The sequence below is a fragment of the Simochromis diagramma genome, unplaced genomic scaffold (genome assembly GCF_900408965.1).
Source record: "Simochromis diagramma unplaced genomic scaffold, fSimDia1.1 OVJJ01000603.1, whole genome shotgun sequence".
Taxonomy (NCBI): domain Eukaryota; kingdom Metazoa; phylum Chordata; class Actinopteri; order Cichliformes; family Cichlidae; genus Simochromis; species Simochromis diagramma.
In genome coordinates, this window is record NW_024387414.1 from 6,077,031 (window position 1) to 6,086,746 (window position 9,716).

Below are 9,716 nucleotides of genomic sequence, written 5' to 3' on the forward strand. Positions count from 1 at the left end.
TTGAAAATAGGGTAGCATAGTAACAGGGTTACTAACCCTCTGGGAGTTAATTTCACTAACATGAGGGAGCGCTTCCTGAGAGTAAGTTATATTTCTACCTTTTGTGAATATGAATATTAATTAGGACTAGAAATAGACTGGAACGCATATTTAGTACCCTTTGTTTTACTAGAACACTGCAGCCACAGAAGCATGCAGACAATACTTACAAATCCTATACAGAAGGTTTTTGGCTCCCCTCAGTGGTTACCTCTGTGCAGGCCCAGCTCTATGCTATTGCAATACACACTTGCCAGCCCCTTCTTAAGTTTCCCAATTCAACTGCTCATCAACACAAATGTGTAATCAGCCAATCACATGGCAGCAACTCAGTCATCCATTTAAGCATGTAGACACGGTCAAGATGACCTGCTGAAGTTCAAACTAAGCATCAGAATGTGGCAGAAAAGTGATTTACGTGACTTTGAATTTGGCATGGTCATTAGTGCCGGGCAGGCTAGTCTGAACATTTTAGAAACTGTTGATCTACTGAGATGTTCCCACACAACCATCTCTAGAATGCTTATTGTTGATATCAGAAGTCGGAGAAGAATGGCCGACCTCTGGCCATTCTGGGCACACAAGTCAACTCTTGAAGCAGAACTACACTAGCATAAGACCACACTGGGTGCCACTCCTGTCAGCGAAGAACAGGAAGCTGAGGCTACAATTCACATGGGCTCAGAAACATTTGACAATAGAAGACTAGAAAAACTGCCTTGGTCCAATGAATATAGAAGTGCAACATTCTGTTAGGCTTAAACAACATGAAAGCATGAACCCATCTTGTCTTGTAACAGTTCAGGCTGCTGCTGCTGGTGTAATCATATTGGGGGTATTTTCTTTGCACAGTTTGGACCCCTTACCACCTGAGCATTGTTTAAACCCTACAACCTATCTGCGTATTGCTGGTGGCCATGTTCATGTTCCTTTAGAGTAGAGGCGGCTTCAAAAAGTTAATGCACTTGATGTTTCTTGAACATCACATTTAAGAAACATCTAGTGTATTACCTGTTGGAGTGAGTTCACTTTACTCAAATAGCCTCCACACAGTCTCAGATCTCATTGCAATAGAGCACCTTTGGGATGTGGTGGAACTGAAGATTTAGATCAAGAATGTGCAGCTGACAGAGCTACAGCAACTACGTGATGCCATCATGTCAAAATGGACCAAAATCTCTGAGGAATGTTTCCAGCACCTTATTAAACCAATAATAAGATGATTTAAGGTTGTTTTCAAGGCAAAGGAGTGTCCAACCCTGTACAGAATACCTAACACTGTAAGTATGCATAGACAGTTGTGTTGATAAATCTGACTTTGAGAAGTTGAAAGAAAAAAGAAAACTTCGATAATGAGGTACATGGCCCCATGTAACCAAAGACATGTTTAAATATTCATGATGTGCAAACCTAGCTGATATCTTTAAGAGAAGAATAACTTGCACAATCACTTCCGCGTTCTATGTAGTCCTGCCCCAGTGCTTCCGGTGTGGTTAAACCATGGCGACGTTCTACACTCGCTGCCTACAAGAGCTCCCAAAATTGAACATCACTGATGTTCATCGGATTTGCAGAGTGACGACTACCCCGGCCAGCAAATTACATAAAGGATTTAAGTTATCTGCTGCATCATATATACACAACTACGAAGGTAAGAAAACGTAAATTAACCGACAAAGAAACGCTAGCTAACGTCAAATGCAAACACTACGTTACTCCGCTATGTCCTTCATTTGATGTCAATTCTCTATATTACATGTTTTCTTAAACGGTGTTTTATGTCGTCTGAAACTATAGTTGAGGTTTTCTTAACTAATGTAACTTTTGTTGTTAGACACTGTTATAATAGCGTTAGGTAGTTGGTTAACTAAGGAGGTAGTTAATAGGGGTGCAACGATACTCGTATCGATATTGAACCGTTCGATACAGTGCTTTCGGTTCGGTACGCATATGTATCGAACAATACAAAATTTTTAATTTATTTTATCAACTTTCCTTCTGACGATGCTGTCTGTGTTGAGCGCTCAGTGGATCTACTCCGCCTAGGCTGCACTGTCGAGCGCAGATCCACTGAGCGTTCAACACAGACAGCATCGTCAGAAGGAAGAGCGCAGGGCAAGCTAGCGAGACAGAAGTTAAGCTCTCCTTGCAACATGGCAAATTGAACCTCCCCCACCCTCATTCAGATCTGGCGTTTGGAATTATTTTGGTTTTCATGTGACGTATGACCCTGAAGGTAAGCGTGTCATGGACTAAAGTAAAACAGTATGTTGGATGTGCCACGCAATGCTCAATTACATGGGTGGGAACTAGTGTGTTAGTGCAGTTAGCTCGTTAACGTGTTGGCCGTCTAGCCCCACGCAGGGGTAGCTCATTAACGGAGATTTGCCATGTTAACGTCATTTCAACGAGATTAACGCTGACAACACTAGTGGGAACACAACGAATATAACTGCACATTTACGCCGACATCATCCTAGTGCAAAGACAAGTGGAACCAGACAAAAACAAGCATGCATGCTACAAACTTTACCCGAGTCATTTAGACAGCCGTTAGCACATGATTCTCCTTATGGGGACCTGATATGTTTAATATTGTGGCGAGCTCAGACAAGGAGGAGACGGAGGTGTCGTTTGGTCTTGCTTCCCGTGAGCTAGCCAGGGAGCACAGCCGTTTATTGACATCTGCAGAAGAACACTGCCGCTAGCTAACTGCTCAGCGCGGCAACCGCACAGCAACAACAACACCACACAGAGCGCCCTCTGACCCCGGAAGGACACACCGTCGCAGCGAGAAGGCGTCACCCGTCACTATGGCAACATAAACAAAACATAACTGTACAAACAGAACCCGAACAGCCCTGACCCGCTACATAGCCCCCACCTAAGGGGTCAGTCGTCCCCGACTACCCCATTACCCCACACAAAGTCCTGCAAATGTCCAGGTGAAGTCACTCGGGCCAGAACATGGGGTGCCACCATCATCCCACTTCTGACACCAATGTGGCGAGCTCAGACAACGAGGAGACGGAGGTGTCGTTTGGTCTTGCTTACCGTGAGCTAGCCAGGGAGCACAGCCGTTTATTGACATCTGCAGAAGAACACTGCCGCTAGCTAACTGCTCAGCGCGGCAACCGCACGGCAACAACAACAACACACAGGGCGCCCTCTGACCCCGGAAGGACACACCGTCGCAGCGAGAGGGCGTCACCCGTCACTATGGCAACATAAACAAAACATAACTGTACAAACAGAACCCCGAACAGCCCTGGCCCGCTACAATATGCTGCTGAGAATATAGCCCAGAAGAAGCGTATAGTATAGCTTTTATTTTGGAAAGAGCCATTTCTCTGTAATAAACTCTCTTTTCCAAAGATGAGTGATTCCTCAATCAGATACAGGTGTTACCGCGCCAGATCCGCGGCCCCGAACCGTAGTAAGGAAACCTCTGGCAGTTACTTGAAGGTTCCGTAACTGACTCGTAGCTGGCAACAGCTTACTATACAGGTCAACTCCGCTAGCAAAAAGATCGAAGGAGGCGTAGGAAACTGCTTCACCGAACTTTATTTCTTCTCTAAGGCACGAACACCGCGTACAGTGGGCTGAAACAGTTTACTCACAGCGAGCATCGCCGACACAACTCTGGCTGTCGAGGGAGTTATTATATTCCTTTTATTTATTTTCTTTTTGTCTCTTCTGTAGCTAACCGTTACTTTTTCCTCTTCTCCGCTCTCTCTCTTCACACACACACCAGGCAGTCCCGCTACACACATCCCGAATACATTTCCCATCAGGCTTCATCCTTAAAGGGCCATGCCTGTAACACAGGGCTTGCAAAATCGCTAGCCACCAAAATCTATCTCTGCCCTGCCCGTAGGGCTATTGTAGGAAGGAAAAATATATGTCAATGCTTTTGCATTCTTTCGGAAATGTAGCTGGGTAATTATGTCATTGGCATCGGTGAGCCACTGTCAATATGTGACATATTGAAATCGCGTTTGAATTTGCGCTTGTTTTTTGCTTTCACTTTGCAAATGTCCAGGTGCCTTCTTTTGGCGCACCGGCTGGTCACGACCGGCGGGCAGAACATGGGGTGCCACCATCATCCCACTTCTGACACCAATGTGGCGAGCTCAGATAACGAGGAGACGGAGGTGTCGTTTGGTCTTGCTTCCCGTGAGCTAGCCAGGGAGCACAGCCGTTTATTGACATCTGCAGAAGAACACTGCCGCTAGCTAACTGCTCAGCTCGGCAACCGCACAGCAACAACAACAACAACACACAGGGCGCCCTCTGACCCCGGAAGGACACACCGTCGCAGCGAGAGGGCGTCACTCGTCACTATGGCAACATAAACAAAACATAACTGTACAAACAGAACCCCGAACAGCCCTGACCCGCTACAATATGCTGCTGAGAATATAGCCCAGAAGAAGCGTATAGTATAGCTTTTATTTTGGAAAGAGCCATTTCTCTGTAATAAACTCTCTTTTCCAAAGATGAGTGATTCCTCAATCAGATATATTTATTTTTTTAATTACTTTTGTTTCAGCAACATTAAATTTAAAAACTGTACTTTTGAGTTAAAATATATATTTATAATTTTAATAAATCACAAATTAAAAAGGCATGAAGATTTTTTTTGTATCGAAAAAATACCGAACCGTGACACCAAAGTATCGAACCGAACCGAACCGTGAATTTTGTGTATTGTTGCACCCCTAGTAGTTAACTACCTAATGCTACTCTTGCTAAGTGTAAAGTATATATGTTTAAGACGTGCTGACATGAGTAATACAGAAATAATGCTAATGGTACTTGTATCTTTATTCAGTGTCCAATAAAGACAGGTTGTCAGGGGAGGTCGGTGTGAGAGCCCTGTGCTACAGGTCAATGAGGAAGAGTGAGGCACCACACAGGCAGGAAGCTGTGTAAAGTTGTTAATCCCCGTTCAGTGGGGTTCAGTTTATTTAAGCATTAGTTAAGTTCATTCCTAAAGGCCCATCAACTTGAATGTTTTCCTTGTCTCCCTGCTTTATCACTCCTAATTTGACTAGTCAGATAATTTACTCAATGTGTGTGGGTGATCAGAAACATTTGACACTAAATTAATACTGCAAATATACACAATCAAATTATTACAGTTATCAAGGATGGCTAAGTTGTTTTAATAGGGAGAGAAAGAAACACTAAGCATTCAGGAGGGTAAGCCTGTAGGGGTCAGTAACCATAACACTGAACTATGTTCCTGTTCGGCTCTTCCATGAAGATGTTACATTTTTAATTTTCGTTCTTTCTTCTTAGATTAAGCTTCTGGATTCATCGCTGGTGGTACTGACACATAGCCAGTGCTCCTGTGTGGCAGGCGCTGTTATGTGCAATCACAGTGGCATTGCTCTTCCAAACAGCACACTACTCACAACTCAGAGTGCCAGTTGTCCCCCCTGTGCATAGCTGCATGGAATCTGAACAGCAATGGCACAAGCCACGGACAGTGGTAATTTAAATGAGGTTAAAGTTTTTGAATTAGTCCATGTTTACATATGAACAGCGACACCATCCATAGTAAATGTGTCTTCTGTTAGGGTGTGAAGCCAGGACCCATCAACTCCATGATCTTCACTAAGCCGGTACCAAATAGGGTGGCCCAGACTGGAGTACGGTAATTAGATTTGTAAAATTTGGTTTCATGTGTTACAAATGTATGTTGCTATTTGTTCATACATACATGTGTCAGAATAGGTATTAATTTACATACAACATTACACTTTCTGAAGACTGCTAACTCAGTCATGTACATATACATCCCAGTCTCTAACTTATGCACCACTGTTTTACACCTTTTTAGTTTTTAGTTTAGTTGTTGTTCAGTATAATAACCTTCTTTCTTACATTATTGTCATTGATGTTTTCTTTAGGAGTGGCTTCTACAGAGGCATGGTGGGTCCGTTACCAGATCCCTGCTTGTTCAGAATAACTGAGGCATATGCAAAATTTAATATTGAGGACAGGCCACTTGTGACCACAATGAACATGAGACCTTACAAGCCCCTTGTGGAAAGTGCCTTTGGGCTGGTGCAGGAGGGCAGTGTTCTGTCATATCAGCAGCTGGTTTTGACAACCCGGTACATCACACTACACCGTGATGCACCACCAACACCGCACTTGCCTCTGGAGGGGTATGACATCTTGCCATCAGATTGTGTGTTTGTGTGCTCAGAAGAAGAGCTTCTGCATCTGAAAAGCTTGTCTGTAACTCTGGAAATGGCTCACAAAATAGAGGAAGCTACACGTGAGCAAAGCTCTTCGTCTGAGTGGCATCAGCTCTGCAGGCCCAGAGTGACTGCCTCTAGGTTTCGGGAGGTGTGTCACGTCAGAGGCCAGAGCTCGGCAGTCACTAGCAGAGCGTATATTGAAGGGAACAAGGCAGACAGCAGACATGAGGAGAGGAACTGAGATGGAGCCTGCAATAGCAGCAGAGTATAGTAGGCTAATGAATGTTAACTACTCACCCTGTGGTCTGGTCATTCACCCCATAATCCCCTGGCTTGCTGCATCTCCTGATGGTGTTGTTTTTGACCCCAATGAATACCCCCAGTTTGGCCTCGTCAAATTCAAATGTCCCAATGTGCAAAACTTTGACTGCAAATATGTGCAAATGGAATGTGGTACCCCTAAACTAAAAAAGAGCCACGCATATTATTGGCAAGTGCAAGGACAACTGCTCATCAGTGGGATGCAGTGGTGTGACTTTGTTGTGTGGGCACAAGAGGACTACCTAGTGCAAAGAATATACATGGATACAGATGTGCACAATGCAATCAGAGAAAAGGCTGACTACTTATTTTTTTCACATATATATGCCAAGATACCTGTGTTTGGGGAAAAATGAACAGTGAAAACATAGCAAAAAGGAAAACAGATCCTTCAGGCTGGCTGGAACAAAATAACTGAGGTTTTATTTGCAATATATTTCATGAATTCTTTTGTTGTTACATGTTACTTTTATGTGAAATCAATAAACAGTTATTTAAGCAATGGCATCAATTTCATTTTTTAAAAACACACATTAAAAGATTGAATTTGTGCAGAACTTATTTACATGGTAAGTATTTAAAACTCCATGCCTAGCATACTGATATACATTTAGACAATAACACAACTGAATGAAGAAAATGACAAATGGTATGATGATTTTAAAACGATTTAGTGATTTACTTTATAATTTTGATAAACAATTTTGTTGAATCTGAATAGTAATATAGTAGTATAATTAAACAGTATTATTAACATTCAACATTTGCAATGAATTTGAATTATTAATAACTGAAACTCAACTATCAGCACTCAAGTACTATTTCTGTAATCAAGTATTGTCAGCTGAGAAGGAAGAAATGCAACTGTAGTGGCCTCAGCTGCAGGTCATTTTCCATAAGTTACTTGTACTGGCACTGGTGTCTTGGGAAAAAACCATCTTGTCTCACTTAACCCATTTTTTTAACTAATGCTGTGTTCTGGTAATTTGACAGCATACATGCTACTGCAAACAGTTGGTTGATATTGTAAACATGTGACATGGTAATGATGCTATCAAAAAGTTTGTTCTGTTTTATCCTCCTAATGACTCGCTCCACATGTACCCTGAGTCTGGCTATGGCCTGCGTCTCCTTAACCTGGTATGCTGGCATCTGCTTCTGCTTAGATAGAAAAGGTGGGCAGTACACTTTGCATTTACAACAATCGGTGATTAGGAAGCCCTTATCTACCATCACTGCCATGTCTTCAGTCAACTTCTCAGCAATGCCTGATTGTTTGAATAGTTCCTTGTCACTAACCGAACCAGCATACAGATTAGAGATGAATGTCACTGGACCATGTGGAGCTATGCCAACCAGGGCTTTCATCGTACAGTGGGATTTGTACAAAGAGTACATTTCACTTTGGAGAAGTGGTGAGGATGGTGTCTGACACCTCAGCTCTGTACAGTCAAGGATCATCTGGGTGTCTGAGAAATCTTTGAATTCCTCAGGGAGGTAAGCTTGCACTTCTTCACGTGTAAGCCAAATGCATTGAGACCCCAGTACAGTGGCAAGAAAATTTGTCCATTTTGCAATAATGCGGCTCACTGTGGACTGGTGTATGTTAAATCGGTGTGCCAGGTCCCTCTCCTTCAAACCAACTGACAGGAAAACCAGGAAAAGAAAAAACTCGTCAATTGGCTGTAGCAGCTGCCTCTGGAAGGTGAAAACAAAAGGGAAAATGTTACTCCTTAAGCTATGAACTAGTAAAATTATGCTTTTCTTGGCTAAATGTTTTGTAATGGTTATGCATACCACACTGTACCATGGGGTAAACAATGAGGTGCTGTAGTACACAGGTGTATGTATGTAGGATACTGAGTCTAGCGCTATTGTACATAATGTAATGTTATTGTATTTATGTACAATAACATTACACCTCTAGTTCTAACTACCAACAAACCCATAACCTACCGTTGATGTGCGTGCAGGTGTCAACACTTCTTCGTTCCGATTGGCAGCTGACTTGGCTCTTGAAACCCGGATCATTTTATAGATGCAAGGCTCAATCAAAAACCAAAATGCCATCAAATGATCATAGCTTGGAAATCTATTCACGAGAGAGACATACATCGTGTCAATCATTAATTAACATTACACACTGACATAAAAATAATGTAAACTGTGACAAATATGCTAATGGAATGCTGTATAAAATAGTCTGATTAAGAGTATTTGGTGTTGTATTTTATCTGTAGCATTAGAATATCGTTTAAATACTAAAGCATCTAGATGAAACATACAGTCAGCAGAGAAAAAGTAAATATCTATTTTGTTTTCATTAAGACTGGAAAAACTTTCTAAATTTAACTGATGGTGACCTTGGTATATTTTAAACAGTTAGCTTGGATAGAACTTATGTGTACCTGGTATAGAATCGGATGTCAGTGTTGGAGCCAGCAAAACGCTGTAACCCAAATTCTCGCTGGACACGTAACTCCTGTATTTCCTTCCTCAGAGTCTCCATGTCTTTGGACAGGTCTTCTGCAGCTGATGCAGATATGTCCAATGCAAACGGCTCAGGGACTGAGCAGTAGTCATGATCTCTTGTAAGACTGTGCTCTTCTTGATCGTCAGGAGGAACTAGTTCTGGGCGTCGCTCCGTTCTCTCCCAAACACCAGGGCGCGGTTGTTCCACTTTATAGCCATTCCACTCAAAAAGTGTTGGTACAGCACCTTTAATAAGCCGCCTTCGACCACCGAGGGTTGTTGGCTCTATGAGTTGATCACTGGCAAAGTGTCTGCAGCAGACCCTGGTGTGAGAGGTAATCGTGAAATGATCCCGGCGTATGTTTACCAGCCATTGTCTTCTCAAGTCGGAAAGGGTCGGAAAGCCATGAAAACTTAGTATTCCGTTAAATTTGGCTGAAGCCGAACAAAGTGGGACACAGCAATGCTCGGAGTATTTCTTCTCTTGTCTTTGAAAATGTTCTGTTTTAAATACTTTCCTTTTTATACTCATTCTGAAGCGACATTAGCATAGCAACCGATAGATAAACAAACATACCGGAAATGCCCAAGCGGTAGTATTTGGAAACGGAAATACGTCACATGCCCTAGTGCAAGTAGTCCATTGCAGCAACAATTCAGCAACCTAAC

General features: G+C 42.6%; 2 protein-coding genes across 4 annotated transcripts; one reads left to right on the top strand and one right to left on the bottom strand.

Moving 5' to 3' along the window:
* The first annotated feature begins 860 nt into the window (after nucleotides 1–860).
* Nucleotides 861–7,009, top strand: LOC120721329. Of its 2 annotated transcripts, XM_040011582.1 has the most exons (4): nucleotides 861–1,319; nucleotides 5,344–5,536; nucleotides 5,625–5,701; nucleotides 5,958–7,009. In XM_040011582.1, the coding sequence occupies exons 2-4, from the start codon at nucleotides 5,498–5,500 to the stop codon at nucleotides 6,493–6,495; spliced, it is 654 nt and encodes a 217-aa protein (XP_039867516.1). In that variant the 5' UTR covers nucleotides 861–1,319; nucleotides 5,344–5,497; the 3' UTR covers nucleotides 6,496–7,009. The 2 variants fall into 2 exon arrangements, with proteins under 2 accessions (XP_039867516.1, XP_039867513.1); XM_040011579.1 differs by lacking the exon at nucleotides 861–1,319 and having other exon boundaries at nucleotides 4,716–5,536.
* A 210-nt stretch (nucleotides 7,010–7,219) lies between these two features.
* Nucleotides 7,220–9,711, bottom strand: LOC120721326. Of its 2 annotated transcripts, XM_040011577.1 has the most exons (4): nucleotides 9,237–9,711; nucleotides 8,984–9,206; nucleotides 8,532–8,667; nucleotides 7,220–8,273 (listed from the first exon to the last, which is right to left on the bottom strand). In XM_040011577.1, exons 1-4 carry the CDS (start codon nucleotides 9,577–9,579, stop codon nucleotides 7,524–7,526), a joined length of 1,452 nt encoding a protein of 483 aa, XP_039867511.1. In that variant the 5' UTR covers nucleotides 9,580–9,711; the 3' UTR covers nucleotides 7,220–7,523. The 2 variants fall into 2 exon arrangements, with proteins under 2 accessions (XP_039867511.1, XP_039867510.1); XM_040011576.1 differs by having other exon boundaries at nucleotides 8,984–9,711.
* Between the last annotated feature and the right edge of the window lie 5 nt (nucleotides 9,712–9,716).

What these genes read in the sequence shown, in the direction of transcription:
- LOC120721329 (XM_040011582.1), top strand. Translation starts at nt 5,498, where the DNA reads ATGGAATCTGAACAGCAATGGCACAAGCCACGGACAGTG. An exon ending in GGCACAAGCCACGGACAGTG is followed by an intron (nt 5,537 to 5,624) that starts GTAATTTAAATG and finishes GTCTTCTGTTAG; the next exon opens with GGTGTGAAGCCAGGACCCAT. An exon ending in GTGGCCCAGACTGGAGTACG is followed by an intron (nt 5,702 to 5,957) that starts GTAATTAGATTT and finishes TGTTTTCTTTAG; the next exon opens with GAGTGGCTTCTACAGAGGCA.
- LOC120721326 (XM_040011576.1), bottom strand. Translation starts at nt 9,579, where the DNA reads ATGAGTATAAAAAGGAAAGTATTTAAAACAGAACATTTTCAAAGACAA. An exon ending in GACATCCGATTCTATACCAG is followed by an intron (nt 8,668 to 8,983) that starts GTACACATAAGT and finishes TCTCGTGAATAG; the next exon opens with ATTTCCAAGCTATGATCATT. An exon ending in CACCTGCACGCACATCAACG is followed by an intron (nt 8,274 to 8,531) that starts GTAGGTTATGGG and finishes TTCACCTTCCAG; the next exon opens with AGGCAGCTGCTACAGCCAAT.